The sequence below is a fragment of the Rhopalosiphum maidis genome, chromosome 2 (assembly GCF_003676215.2).
Source record: "Rhopalosiphum maidis isolate BTI-1 chromosome 2, ASM367621v3, whole genome shotgun sequence".
In the NCBI taxonomy this organism is placed as follows: domain Eukaryota; kingdom Metazoa; phylum Arthropoda; class Insecta; order Hemiptera; family Aphididae; genus Rhopalosiphum; species Rhopalosiphum maidis.
In genome coordinates this window covers 72330463-72346310 of record NC_040878.1, presented here as the reverse complement: position 1 = coordinate 72346310, position 15848 = coordinate 72330463, and the positions used below count along the sequence as shown (strand labels likewise).

The 15848-nt window shown below is 26.0% G+C and overlaps 3 protein-coding genes across 7 annotated transcripts; 2 read left to right on the top strand and 1 right to left on the bottom strand.

Annotated features, from left to right (window-relative positions):
* The first annotated feature begins 613 nt into the window (after positions 1-613).
* Positions 614-3538, top strand: LOC113554389 (charged multivesicular body protein 7). Of its 3 annotated transcripts, XM_026958211.1 has the most exons (8): positions 628-768; positions 845-1043; positions 2020-2215; positions 2290-2670; positions 2770-2889; positions 2958-3062; positions 3122-3275; positions 3338-3463. In XM_026958211.1, exons 2-8 carry the CDS (start codon positions 850-852, stop codon positions 3418-3420), a joined length of 1233 nt encoding a protein of 410 aa, XP_026814012.1. In that variant the 5' UTR covers positions 628-768; positions 845-849; the 3' UTR covers positions 3421-3463. The 3 variants fall into 3 exon arrangements, with proteins under 3 accessions (XP_026814011.1, XP_026814012.1, XP_026814013.1); XM_026958210.1 differs by having other exon boundaries at positions 614-1043; positions 3338-3538; XM_026958212.1 differs by lacking the exon at positions 628-768 and having other exon boundaries at positions 921-1043; positions 1997-2215.
* A 1325-nt stretch (positions 3539-4863) lies between these two features.
* Positions 4864-11876, bottom strand: LOC113552004 (eukaryotic peptide chain release factor subunit 1). Of its 2 annotated transcripts, XM_026954644.1 has the most exons (10): positions 11419-11876; positions 10010-10185; positions 9820-9947; positions 9627-9737; positions 9335-9565; positions 9123-9252; positions 8730-8950; positions 8508-8655; positions 8189-8287; positions 5991-6232 (listed from the first exon to the last, which is right to left on the bottom strand). In XM_026954644.1, the coding sequence occupies exons 1-9, from the start codon at positions 11508-11510 to the stop codon at positions 8208-8210; spliced, it is 1317 nt and encodes a 438-aa protein (XP_026810445.1). In that variant the 5' UTR covers positions 11511-11876; the 3' UTR covers positions 5991-6232; positions 8189-8207. The 2 variants fall into 2 exon arrangements, with proteins under 2 accessions (XP_026810443.1, XP_026810445.1); XM_026954642.1 differs by lacking the exon at positions 8189-8287 and having other exon boundaries at positions 4864-6232; positions 11419-11874.
* A 1075-nt stretch (positions 11877-12951) lies between these two features.
* On the top strand, positions 12952-14918 carry LOC113553545 (SRR1-like protein). 2 transcript variants are annotated; one of them, XM_026956919.1, is made up of 2 exons: positions 12952-12986; positions 14187-14918. In XM_026956919.1, the coding sequence occupies exons 1-2, from the start codon at positions 12967-12969 to the stop codon at positions 14869-14871; spliced, it is 705 nt and encodes a 234-aa protein (XP_026812720.1). In that variant the 5' UTR covers positions 12952-12966; the 3' UTR covers positions 14872-14918. The 2 variants fall into 2 exon arrangements, with proteins under 2 accessions (XP_026812720.1, XP_026812719.1); XM_026956918.1 differs by lacking the exon at positions 12952-12986 and adding an exon at positions 13261-13483.
* Positions 14919-15848: the final 930 nt, after the last annotated feature.

The following is a 15848-nucleotide window of genomic DNA, read 5'->3' as shown; positions in this document are numbered from 1 at the left end:
AATAAATTAAAATTAGTCTAAATAATTTGTAAATGTCATTGTGCCTGCAATAAATAATAATACAAGTCAGAAGTCTATAATTAATTTTCTTTATATTAAAACAAACTTACTTAAATCGTTCCTTTGATTTTTTTTTAAATATTGTTTTAAGAACAAATAATGAAAACACTTTAAATTAAATATCCAAGTTATTGATGTTAAAATTTTAAATTGTATAAACAAATATCTAACTAGAAAATAATTTGCAAATTTAACTAATTTTTACGTAAGAATTCAAACTTCAAAACCTTATAATAAAAAACGTTAAAAGAGTAGGTATTTTTGAATTGCTGTAAGAAACCTAAAACAACTTATAACGAGGAGCCGTGTATTCAATTTACTAGTTTTTTGACTTTGAAATAAATATTTTAATGAAACAAAAAATTTTAAAAATACCATGTCTAAAAAATCGTGTAAGAATCTGCTACAATCATAAACATGTTGAATATAAGTAATTTCCTTATCAATGACTGAATTATTATCTATGGATAACAGGAAAACACCACTGATGTTAAATGCAAATTATGATAACGTAGGCTTTAAGTAGGATTAAAGATATCTTTAATCGTGGTATTAAGTGATAGTGATACTAAACTTTTTGATCGTTAGATGTTGTTATTCATCCATTGTATGCAAATCTGAAATTGTCTATACTCAACGTTATACTGTCTACTGTCAGTGCCCAGTATTCCAGTACTGTGCAACGAATTGTTCATGGATGTGTTATTAGTAATTTCTTAAAAATTAATAAAAAATATGTCTAATCAAAAATGGTCTGAAGGTCTATCCAATGAACGGATTACAGTATTAATGGCGCCATTCAAAAATCGGTCAGTAAACGAAGTGAATTATGACAACAAAATGAAATTCTGGAAAAATACAATTGTATCAGACTGCGACCGTAGGCACCGTTGTTCATTTTCTGTAAATGAATTGAAAACATGGTTCTTGTTTAAAGGACGATCGCCATTATGTCTACTGCCGGTTGTTGAGGATATGTTTAGGTAAGTTTGGTCTACTAAAATCCTATAGATAGAAGAAAATATAAAATAAATAAACCATAATACTTGCATAAAACCATTTCACAATGCATAGTATAGATTCTATATTTCTATGCAGTTTTTTAATGTATATTTTTTTCAATTTTACATTCACATATTAATGCATGCATAGACATTTTTTACCTGTTAAGATTTAATTTACCAGTTAAATCCATTTCAATTTGTCCTAGCTTTAACTGTAAATCTATGTAATATTTAAATTTAAAATAAAATATAATTTAATTTAGATTATACCTGATTTATCATTAGAAATTTGGAATAAAACTTACCTGTTAAATCAATTATAATATTAGTCCTTTTTATTAACATTTTGCTTTTGAAAATAGTATTACAAGTTTTTAAAAATATTCAAAAATCCATGTATTCAAAAACATGCCTTTATATATAACAATTAATGGTAAAACTATCTAAAAAAGCCAAGAGGTCCTGGCATTGATTATTTTTTATGTGGGACATGATTTATTCTAATTTGGTATAGAGTAAAGTAATACTTAGATAATAACTTCAATAATATAGTATACCTAAACTGGATAGACTATAAGTGAGTTTATAGACATTATATAATATTTTAAATACCTATCAATTATTACTTATACATAATATATTATTAAATATTATCTTAAAGAATCCGTTTCCTCAAATACATATAGTATATACATAGCATCTAGTATGTATTATCATCCAACATGACTATGTCCGCTATAAAAATAAAGTATTGATCTACTATAATAAAACTATAAATATAATATTTATGGCTTTCAAAAAATAATTTTATGAAAATAATATTCTGCTTATTATTTTAGTTTAAAATTACTATAAAATATATTAGTATAGAATAAACCTACAATAATATTATTAATATTTATGACAAAACTGTAAATGTATTACCTTTTAAGTTGTAGTTATATTTTTCATTCAGAGAAGGTATTATAAAATCCCGATCAAGTTTTGAACAAATGACATCTCAAAGTAACAGTAATTGGTCATCTTGGGCAGTAAACACTTTAGTAAAAAATCCATTGTCATGGTCTGTTGGTAGAATTAAAGAATCAATTTTGCCTCCTACTCCTACTATTGACGAAAAATCTGAATATGTTATCTTACATTTGATTGAGGTAATACATTTTATTGATAAGCCTTTAATAAATAATATTTTATTATTTTTAAATACTATATTTTTATTTTTCAGAATCAAGCTAATGAGCTATTTAACACTATTTCTGTGAATGAACAATCACAAATTCTTTTCATGGATGATTTACAAAAAAAACTTCATGAAATGTGGAATGTTGACGTGTCAATGACTTCTACTGAACTTATAGTACACTCTTTGGAAATTCGGAATAAAGTTTTTGTAGAACGTGGTGAACATCTAGTGACCAACAAGACATTAGTTAAAATCGCAAGTTGTGACAAAGATGTTGAACCCATTAGTGAATTAGAAAAGAATTTTTTTAAATTAAAAGAAACTGAGAAAATATTAATTGGTGAAATTAGCAATATGGATTTTGAAAAAGAATCCTTGACCAAAGAAGCTAAAAGTTATATAGCCAAAAATATGAAGCCTATTGTAAGTTGTTCAAGATCATTTCATGCATATTTGTAATATATATATATCTATTATTATATCAAATATTAATTTAATATGAAACAAATTAACAAAATTTAGGCGCTAACATACCTTCGGAAAAAGAAAGAAGTTGAAAAAAGAATAGAAAAGCAACTGAAATCACTTGACAATGTACAAGCCTTAATTTCAAGAATAGAAGAATCTAAATACAATGCTGAAGTAAATAACAATTCAAAGTATTGTGAATAATTAATGTTTTTACCAAACTTTAAATTATAATTTTAAAGGTATTACAATCATATGCTCATGGACTTGCAGCTTTAAAACTTTCATCCAAAGAAACTGGTCTTACAATTGATAATGTTGATGAAACCATGGCAGAATTAGCTGAAGTATTTACAGTATAGTAATTACATAATATTGTTATCATTTTTAATTACTGTTATTACAGGTCATAGACGAACACAAAGATATGCAATCAGCAATGGGTAGTTTAGTCGATGTTAAGCAAAAGTATAATGAACAAGAATTAGAAGATGAACTGGCTGACCTTTTGGGTAAAGATGAACCAACAGTATCAAACACAGAAAAACATCATATTCCAGGTAGTATTTTAGTACCATATAATGTGGCAATAGTAATAATGATTGAAAAATACATTTTACAGACCTACCAAGTGTACCAGACAACAGTTTGGAAGGTGAAGAATTGGACCTTGACCGGAGACTCCAGTTGTTGAGAGAACATTAAGTAAATTAATCAAGAAAATAATTATTTTAAATAAATACAATAGTATCATGTATATCATAATTTTATATATTTACTTACATTATAAATAATTATAGCCAAACTGCTAATAATGTACAAATGTTGTTGTGGTAATTTGCTATTTTTTTTTACAAGAAAAAAAACATTGGTGATAAAATATACTTACATTTTTAAATAATTAAAAATTAGTTTAAATATTTATCATGATTCCTGATTTTCATTTAATTAAAATCTAGGTAAAATGGTTAAATTAATGTATTAGTTTAATTATTCTATTTTAAGAACAGAACATATCAAGACCAACTACTTACAATCATACATTTGTCAACTACCTAAACATAACTTTGTAAAAATCTTAAGCCATATTCTTAATAAATTACAATCGACCTTTAAGCCAACAGCCTGTTGACATTCATAACTAGATTAATTAAAGTTTGCTAGAAGTAGAACTACAATAATTTGAATTGAAAGTGTTTTAAATCTTAGAACTCTCCAAGTCTGAATTTAACATTTATTACAACTTGAAAGTATTAGTGTGGTACTATGGTATTAGTGTTTTTTTCTAGATTAGTAGAACTTGTACATTTTAACCTATAATTATATTCATATTTAAAACAATCTTATTTACATTTTATATTATGTTGGATCAATTAATTACTTGTGTCTAAATTGTTGTTATATCAGTATAATAACAGTTATATTTAAGGATAATACTAGAATAATCCTAAGTCAAATCAGCCTTTTATGGTATTGCCCTTATTTATATTTAATGGTTAACATATTTATACATTGGTGTGATTGAATTGTAAAATATATACTGTCCAGCCACTGGTAAGAGGCAACAGTACACTGTTCTGAAATGTAAGAATACTTTACAGTAAATATTGTTTTGGTTTGATGTATTGATGTATTAACTGAGGCTTTTATTAGTCATTTAAAACAGTAAGGAAGTTTTCCAACATTACAATAAATTACCGAGTGTATTAGCAGGATTGAATTCAGATATGAATAAACTTTATGTTCAATTATAACAAAAAAACAATGATTAAATCGTGCTAACTTAAATTAGGATGATCTAATGTGATACTAACTGCCGAACAGTAAGAAAACAAACAATTGTAAGCCACACCTACTTGGAATAAAGTAATACAAAATTATTTTTGTAGTAATACTTAAATATTTATATTCTCATATATAAATATAATAATTCATACCTAAAATGAATACAAATGTAGTACTTTGATTTAGTTATTCGGTATGATTGTTTTTATTCTACTCGATAACCCTATTTCTTTTTTTTTTATTAAGTATATATTATTATAATTATATTATTGATTACAAAATATGTTGACTACGAATTTAAAGTATATAAAAAAAATGTTGCAATACAATTTACAACTTATTAAAAAAAAAAAACTTTGTACGTATTAGATATTAAAGCTTCTATTTATATTTTTTTACAGTTAAAAAAAATATATATATAAAATACAAATATAAATTAGACTAAAAGTTAAAACAAAAAAAACTACCTACCTAAGATGTTCCACACAAAAGCATTTCAATAAGTCACAAAATCCTAAGGCCACTCCTGTAGATAAATTATACTTTAATACAAGACGTAGTACAAATTACAAATTGTATACTATCACATGGTCGCTTAAATATTTGTACTCCACCCAAAGAACATGTATGGACATTAAGAATAATTTGTAATGTCAGTGGTTTTCAAAGATCCAGAAATTGAACTCAATCAATAAATGTTGATTAAAGCTTTAGAGTTTAGAATTTTTTCTCGTTCATGAAAAGGAAGCATTAAAAATACATATTTGTGAACATAGAAAAATGTACACTAAAAATAATTTTTTAATCTAATTATATTTATATTTTATAGCAGTTGAGCAAATTGAATAAATAAAAATAAATATGCAATTGTGCCTTTGAAGTGTTGAATCAAATATGTACTATCCTCAGATAAAAGTACTCCCTACCAAGATTATGTAAAGCTTGAAGAAAAAATAGTTGATTTGAGTTGTACAATAATACCATAAAATCAATAAGTCAAAAAAATAACTATCTACATAAAATATTAAAATTATATAATATTAAAACTATGTGTATAATAATTATTTTACATATTATAGAAGGACTAAAAGGATGTAACAAGGGTTTTTGTTAAATAATCAGACATATCCATTTCTGAAAAGTAGTACAAAAAAGTAAATAAAAGTATTGAATAGAATATTGAGAATTTAATTTATATAGTAATATAAATTAATTTAAAATAGGGATTCTAGAAGTCCATTGAGCCTAAATTAAATCTAACAAAAAAAATTATAATTAATTTCATATTCCAAGCAATCCAAAACAAAATTGTATTCCAATAATCTGTGTTAATACTCATGCATCACCCTGTATTACTCACTGTAATCTACTTTTTTAATTTTATTATTGGAGCACTTAAATAATAATAAAGGGAAACACAATATTGAAATGTTAAAAAATATAAATATATATTTTTAAATTTAATGGAATTATGATTATTTTTTTTTTACTTTTGAATAAAAAGATAACATCAAGTAAAGGAAATAATTATGTTAAAAATAATAATAGAATTCTTCTTTTTTTCAACATGCTTAAGCTATAATGAACTGTACTTATTTTAAGTTGCCCTAAGTATTCAATGGGTATCCTTTTAAATATTTAACATCCTAATAATCGTCAATATCATAAAGTTCATTTGGATCCAAATCGTCACACTGCATACTTTGGAAATCAACTTTATAACGTAATAATCCTGAAAATTAAACAAAAACTTAGTAAACAAACAAATACATTAATAAAGTATAAGAAAAATATTTAAATAAGCAAGAAACAATCAATAGAAATATATATTTTTACTACTTTTAAAGTTAATTCAACATGTATCACACTAACATCAAAAAGTTAATGAATATATATTTACTGCATACTTTTACTAATTTTTTTGTTGTATTCTTTTAAATGTATTTTATTTATCATAAAAAGTGTTGATTATATTATTTTAAATATGACTAATATATGTGCAGAGTATAAAAAAAATGTACGTATATAATAACAATATTGTTTATTTAAAATATGTATAAGTAAAACTATTGAATGTTTTTCTTAAAAAGCAAATATAACACAATAATTAAAAAAATTTAAAGTAGATATAAAAATAAAGCACAAAACATTATATAAAACACTCAAAAAGATATTAGTCTTAGGAGACTTAACCTACAAGAAGAATCTTTTGTATTTAAAAAAATAAAATCACATAGTGATACTACTAACAAATTATAAAATATACAAAAATAATTTTAAGAAAGCTCAGACAAAAATAAAACTTTACATGTAAAACAATGCACCACAAAATATGTGATACTCCATTTGTCTATTTGTCTAAATATAAAATACTTCTTAAGAGGACGTAGAATCCGCATATGTTGTCTCCGTCCTACACACGTGAGACATACCAAATTCTCGTTAACCAGTTTCAATATTGTGTTGTTAGTAGTTTCAAAAATATCATAACTTACTTAAAAATAACAATATCAATAAAAGGCTACATAGGGCCGTGGATAATAACCTTACCTTTAAATTTTATAAAAGATCAGTTTACTCTAATATCAAAACTAACAGCACAATATTGAAACATTTGAAACTGGTTAACAAAAATTTGCTATGTCGCACGTGTGTAAAACAGAGACAACACACGCGGGTACTACGTCCTCTTAATAAATAATTAATATTCATACTATTTTTAACATTTTTAGGTTAGGTTATCTTTTAAAATACAAAATTAAAATTATGAAAAATCATTAAAACTAAATATTTTATTAAAGATAATTCTTTTATATTATATGTTATAAATTATAAATATTATGTTCAAAATATGAAAAATATCAGATAATACATTTTAGCTGATTAATATATTATGTATTTATTCATGTTAGTAATATTGTAAACTATTGATTATGATATTAACTTTTATTTTAAACTGTTTATGAAAATATGTATCTATTAAAAAACTTAAATAAAAATATTAAATAACTAAAATTAGATGTTTTACATATAATTTTAAAGGAAGAAGCCATACCTGCCTGTGTTGTCCGTCTTATTAGCATACATCAATAACAAATTTGCGTTCAGCAAAACACATTTTGTGATGTTAGCTTTAATATTTTAATTTTAGAATAAATTTAACTATTATCAAATTTAAAGGTAAGGATATTATCTAGAAAATTACTTTTTAAATTATTTTAAAGTGAGTTATAGCTATGTAAAATATTACAACTTTAAAATATTCATAATTTACTTTAAAATTATAATATCAAGAAAAACATAATATGTCATTTTTTAAATAATATTCTTTTCTTTAAATTTGATAATAGGTAAATTTACTCTAATATTAAAGCTAACATCATAAAATATGTTTTGCTGAACATCAATTTGTGATGATATACATTAGTAAGACAGAGACAACACATGCTAAATACAAAATATTTTAGTTAAATTAAATTAAATTATTGTTTTTAGAATTTCATGATAGATTAACTGAAGCATACCTAAGTGAGTTTAAATTTTAAATAAAAATATAAATAATTAGTCTAATCAAAAATAAAAAGAATTGCATTTAATTATGCATGCATTGAAATCAAACCATAATACAAAAGTACTCATGCATATAATATAACACACATCAGTACTTGTTAATTGTAAATGAAGCTACCTTAGGTTAGTAAATTTAGTTAGTAATCATCAAGATTCACATCGTCCAATGGCTCATCCGCTTGCAAGGACTGAAAATCAACCTTGTAGCGGAGTATGCCTGTCAATAAATTTAAATTTTATACTTATAGCCCTAGGGATTAATGAGTCCAACCATAATTTAAAAGTAATATTAATTATTAAATCTTATTAACTAGTATATTATATATAATTAATTATTAAATATTATCTAAAAAGTAAAAAACATTTTTTTTTTTCATTGTTAAATTGTTAATTTGTTAATTGAAATAATTATTTATTTTAAATGTATAATTACTCACCTCCTATGCCACCAAATCCTCTAACAAATTGTGATCCTTCTTGTGATTTATCTGTGATTATTTCTAAGGTAGCTCCAAACATTTTATAATTATTTGCCAACCATTCCAAAAGTGGCTGACACTCGACTAATTCCAATTCTACTCCAGTCTATAATATAATATATTTTTAATTATTTTAATAATTATTATTGTTGTCAATTTATCAAGATCAATTGGACATACATCTCTTTCTGTAAAATGTGTTTTATCTTTTTCTTGTTCTGGAGTCAAATGTAATATTTTTTCTTCAGCTGTTGTGTGGTTTTTTAGGACATATCTTTGAATGTCTAGGTTCTCCCAACATATTAATGTTTCTACAGATCCAAGTTCTAGAGCTTTTAAAGTATCCTCAACACCAAAACAATATTTTCCTGTATCTTGACTGATCTCATCAAAATATCGTCCTGAAAACAAATATATATCATAACTTAAATTAAATTAATGTTTTATCTATTAAATAGCAGTGATTAGGATAACAATTTAACATAATATAAACATAAATTATTATGTCATATATTAAATTTCTGACACTAAAAAAACATTCAGTTCATATAAAAGTATTAGGTAGATTTTTACCTATTAATTTTTTTTCTTGAATAAATTTAACATTTTGTAATGATTCGGCAGCTAATTCAATTGCCTGATTAAAACCGTTTTCACCGCCATAAGATACATCAACTAATTTAATAATTTTAGCTTGTAACCGCTAAAACAAAATAATAATAATAATTATTATTATTATTATACTTGTATTACAATATTTATAAATAAAGATTAAATATATTTACAGGATCAAACATATCAGATTGACTAAGTTCTGTTTTAAAGTCTGCACTACCAGCCAATATTAATCCAGCTATATTAGGTTTGTCATTTGTAATAAATAGCTGAGTAGCTACTTCTGCTACTTTGCGTACATAATTGTGTCGTTTTTCCATACGTAAACGAGCAAAACGTAAGGCAGATTGACCTCCTCTACCGTGCTTTTTCGGTAAGTCAACTGTAAATTTATGAAGAACCTAAAAAAATTTTTTTATTTTTATATGATATATAAATAATAAAATTAAAAGCTAATCAAACCTCTCTGGTGTTTCCTTGCAATGTACCAAACAATGCACCATTACCATCCATCACAATGAAACCAAATTTATTGTCATCTGCTAATAGTGCTGTTAGTGCTTCTGTATGAAACTATAATATAATTCATTGTTAATACTTAATAGGTATAATTTAAATTAATGTGTTCTTGAGTATAAAATTAAATTATTCTTACCTTATTATCACAAAGGTACAAAGAAGTATTAATGGGTTTGAATGGCTCAAAATCAATATTGACTTTCTTTTCTTTACCTTCTTCAGTCACAATGGTTCCACAATACACTACTAATCCATTAGGTGGAACTAATAAATAAAACATTACAAAAATTTAATAAATGAGGCAATAATACAATTAAAATAATTACCTTTAGTGTAAAGTTTTAATCTTTGCTGTACCGATGTAATAGCACCCAATACTGATAATCTGTTTACACGTGACTTGATGTTTGAAGCAGTACCATATTCATCAGCCAACATTTTACTCACTCTAGAAATCTGATCCTTGGGAGGTATGATTAATGATATCATACTTGTTCCATTACTAGAAATAAAAACATTAAATACTTGTAAGCGTGGCAATTGGATCATTTATGTTAAAATATGATTTTTATCAAAAACTATCATTGTCCATAGATATTTACTACTTTTTTTTAAAAAAAAAAGCCACTTGTATGAAGCATATTTGTCTACTCTCTAATGTAAAACAATGTCGAATAGCTTAACTTCAATAGACCAATGAGAGCAAAGTGTAGACATAAATACATATTTTTAAGTAAATTCTCATTAGCATCCTGAATTAGTCCTAAAAATTACTTAACATAAAATCACTAATATAAATATATGGATTAAGTACTTATGCTAAATATTAATTATTATTTCTTAATTTGTTTTTATAAATTAATGTAAGTATGATTTATAATATAATAGATCTTGATAAAGATAATTTTTTTCAATATGAGAAGAAATTTCATCATCTCCCAGTTTCCTAAAATATTCTTATAAGCAGTAAGTAGTATTAAAATATACCATACCCAGAAGCCATAAGAACAGGACATACCTATTAATCATCATTTTTAACTTACAAATTGCAATACACACATAATAATTCCACTAAAAATATCGTTTTAATATATATTAAAATATTTATTATAATATATTATAAAATGAAATATAAACTACGGTTATCTAACATAGGTACATATAATAGAAGAAAAATAAATATCAAACTGCCATGAAATTTGTTTTGTAATATTGGACTTTGAATTATCTAGAATCTAGTTTTTAAACAATATGAAACCAAACAGTAAAAGCAATAATATAAGTTATATTATGAAGTACATGAAAATATTTTAAATATTATAAAATATGTTGAATAACGCGGACAGAAGACATTACAGGTAAATGACAATAACTCTCATTGTGTGATATTTTTGAGTTAAAATATTGCAATTATAAATGGAAACCAGTATTTTTATGGGATTAGATTATAACTTTTTTTGTAATGTATTACTGTAGACTAAGGAACATGATTCAAACCATTTTGTTCGCTCACCTAAGAAAAATATTATATATTCTTATGGGCAAACCTCTGTCTTACTCCCCCTCTCCAACCACCAAATTGACGACGATCAATCTATTAGGCACCGAAATATACACTCGTTGGTAAATATACCAGTCTTTTGCGGTACATAAGCAACGGTGGCGATGTAGTAGTACTTTAAACGTAAGTATGCATAATTATAAAATATGATATTAATATAATAGCGTCACTCACCCTCTGGCCATTTCCAGACTCTTGATGAGCTTCTTGATCTTCCATATCTCTACGTTGCGATCCGAAGTGGTCTCTTCGCCGTTGGTGGTCATTTCGAGCGAATATGTGGACAAAAAAGAGAGAACGATACGAGAAACTGAAAAAGCGCACACACGGCAGACTAGCGTGCGACTGTGTCGACAATTTTCTGCAGGTTTCTACCGCCGCCCGCGACCAGAGCAGTGACGACTGGTGGACAATGGTATACAATAAAATATATTAAACACCGTCGTGTCAAATATTATTATTCTGGAATTTGATCAATTAAAATGTGTGATTCGGCGAAGTAGGTTAGGCAGGAGCGAGGAACACACTCGATCGCGCACACACACTGACAAACGTTACACGCACACGCACACAAGGCAAAACGGTAGCAGCCAGGCAGCAGTCGTGGACACAGGCACACGCACACGACGCAAACGCACGCCACTGGTCGTAGTCGATAGGCGGACGGTCGCGGTGCAGTGGTGTGGTCCGCTAGTCCGTGATAACTGATAAGGTGGAGTGATAACGCGGTCGCGCGGCGTGCGTCAGTGTCCGCCGCGTCAGCTGCTGCTGCTGCATTGCTGTAGACGGCGGCAAAACAAAATATATCGTTAAATGTAAATTGTGTACCGGCCAGTGGCCCCGGTGATCCGATTAATTCGATATTTCATTCGTCATTATTTATTATTGTACTGTAATATTGTGATTTGTGACAGTAAATTATAAATTATCGACTTTTGAGTTTATGACTGAAAGGCTATTCTGGTCGTCGATGCTTACTATTGCATGTGTACGGTAGGGTCGGGGGCTAGGAAATTCATTTCATTAGTTTGAGTCTTAATAGAATACTTGCCTAAGTTAGGGCCCGCTTAAAGTATGAATGGATGATGTGTATTTTGTGTCGGTGACATGACAAAATAGAGTTACTTTACCATAATATATTTCAATCGTAACTTATAATAGGTGACGCAGAATATAGTTCTAAAGACGTATGCCACTACGACAACGGCGTGTTTCATCCATGGAAACGTCCAGAGTCCACTCCTACTTATCAATTTTTTTTTAAATGTCGACAAACCACGTGAGTGGAAGGAGGGATCAATGAAAAGGGACGGCAAAAGCGAAAGGGATAAATCGCCAAAGTCGAGCAGATCACAGCGACATCTGTGTTTGATGGTGCTGGATACCGCACCACGTTAGTCATCATACTTGTCTAGTTGTGTATAGGTATATGTTCGTTGAACAGGCCACTGCTTGTTTCATGTTTTCGAGTTAGTAACCGGACAGAGCAGGACTATTACTCAATACTCAGTAATTCAGTACTCTACAGCCATAAGAGCAGAACCTCAAATTTTAGTTTTTCGATTCTAGAACTTGACACCACTGCCTTTTTTTTTATTGATTTATGATTATAGAGGTACCAAATTATTATTTATAATTTAATGAACATTAAAATGATATAATCAGATGATCTATAAAAATCACGAATTAAGATATATCTTAATTCGTGATAAAAATACATAAATGCCACAACAAAAGCAAAGGTACAGAACTACAGGAGTATAATGGTATAAACACAGAACAATAGTATAAGTGCTTTCTTATTATTTTTTATGCCTATTGGGTTCTTGAATATTGGCTATTAAGTATTATGGCATTATACTGTGGGCTCAACTATCACAGTATCACAACACAATCACGTTTATAGATAATAGAATACACTGTAATCATAGAATTCTATACTGTAATCAATACAGTTATCAATTCTAATTTTCAAATATTGTAAATACTTTAAATACCTACTTAATTCATAATTCATATTTCAAAATTATAATTGTTTAAACTTAATAATCTTGAATGATTTTATGAAAATAATGTTATCATTGTTATGCGCTAGAATCTTTTATCTATAATTTAAAACGTAACTACCTATCTTAAGATAAAAGGTATGACGTAAAATTTAAATTTTGCAATATAATAAAATTATTATGTCAAAAAAAAATCGAAAAGTCTTTTCTACAAGAAATCAAAAATATAAAAAGTAAGGACTAACTATCTATAAAGAATCTATTAACAAAATTAACATTAAAACTATACTAAAATGTATATTTGTATAATTGTACAAGTTAATGACATTTTATGTTTAAAAAAGTACCTATTAAATGTCTATAGATTAATAATAATGTATTTACTTTTATCATTTAATCATCATTAGTTAGGCTTGTTTTTTCAATATCCAATTTATTCATCAATTAACCATTTAACTATTATTCAATAAAACCAATAGGATCATATTCCTTTGAAAAAATACTGGTGAAATGCTTAGTTCCTGAAACTAGTATTTTGCTAAAATCTATAAATGATATTTTATTTGCTACTAGCTATGTACGAGTGTGAAACTTAGTCTGCTAGTCCAAGAGAATGATGAAAAATGACTAACTTTTCAAAGAAAAATTTCATAAAAATACTCTGTTCCAAACAAATTTTAAATGTGGAATATGAGAAAAGAAAAAATAATGATTTAAAAAAACTACAAAAATCAAACATTAAAATTATCTCAAGGCAAAATATACTGGTGGTTGGGCATTACATTTGACCAGCTGACTAAAGCCTTATTTCAAATGTAAAAAAAAAACATAGTTTTAAAAAAATGATACAACTTAATATAATGTATTAATTATACATTTTATTATCTACCTATCTAAATAACTATTTAATAATAATTTTATTTTTTATTCTTATAGGAGCATAGAAGAATGTACAAATATCATTGCCACTTCTCCTTTTTGGATACAATTTTCGTCAACTATTAAAGTGGTACTAAATGGATCCAATCCATCATCAATCCTGTGCTATGGATTAGGAAATTTTTTTGAAAGCATACAATCTAAATACCAATTAGGTTTACTTTTAACAATTAAAAATGAATTTAAAATAAAGAACTGTTATGTTTATGATCCTAAATTCACGGACGCTGAGCGTACCCATTTAGCTGAGGTTGGATGCGATTCACTTAGTGAAAATGAAGAAGGAAAACGAAGTTTATTACCTGGTACATTTGTATATATGCCTCATTGTCCTAAACAACTATTAAATAATTTATTATGGGCAAATTGGAATAAGGAGATACTAGCAAGTTGTATAATTGTTTGTAATAGCATTGACCAAACAGTGACTTCAACTTTGGACCGAGTTTTAAATAAATATGCTTATTATGTACAAAAAATATCTCCATATGTCATAGAAAAAAAATGTTGTGATAATTTTATGTATGATGATGTTTTTAATGATATGGCACTTCATATTTTTCCTGATGAAAAATTAAAAGAACTAGAAAATATTTTTTGGGAACGTAGTAAAGAACCATTGTATGATAATGATGAACTAGAATTTATAACAAAATTTGAGTGTATGTCTTTCCAATCTTAATATATAAACTTTATAATTACTTAAAACAACAAAACAATTGTATTTTGATGGTTCATTAATAAATGTTTTTTTTTGTATATTTTATTAACATTGTGTACCAATTCATATTCTATAGATAAAATGAACAAAATTAACTTAAGTTTTTGCTGAAAATATTTAAAAAAATTAGGAAACTGACAAAAACTCAATTCATTCATACTAAAATATGAATACACATACACTAATTGTAAGTTTCATGAATAATTTATTTTTGTTAAAGAAAATTTAAATAATTTGTGATTCTACTTTTACATCATAATTTTTTTATTTTACATTAATCCATTATCATTTGATAATGATCATTTCTATTTGAAAAAAAATAGTATGGCAGTCGATATTTTTCATCAGTTTCTCTTGGAATTTTTAATTTACCATTATTCAATTGTATAAATTTCATTATAATTAGTAGTTAAATTAGAACTAAGTTTCACATCATTAAACCATGGATAAGGAATACCTTACCTATTGTGAAAACCTTGATCTATTATTTCATCTTTTATTTTAATCTTATCTTTAAAATTTGAAGTGACATTTGTCATTAGAAAATTTCAAAACAAATTTGTATAAGAATATAGTTATAATCAATAAGTAGTAATTGATAATAACTACAGGATTAAAGTTATAAAAATTACAACTGTAAAATAAATTAATGTTACTAAACTTATATGTTATTTTATCCAATAGGTCATACATTTTTTTCAATTGTTGATAAATTATAATAATATTTATCTAACAAGCATTGAACTGACTAGTTTTTGTCATCTGCTGTTTAAAAAAAAATAAAATAATTACTTAAACTCTGAGGTAAATAATAATGTATGTCTAATTGTTTTTAGAAAAATTATTATTGGAGTAAAATTGGTAAAATTGATAGAAATTCCAAATTTAGAATTAAGAAAATTAAAAAATGTTGTATAAAACAAATTAATCTAATACAA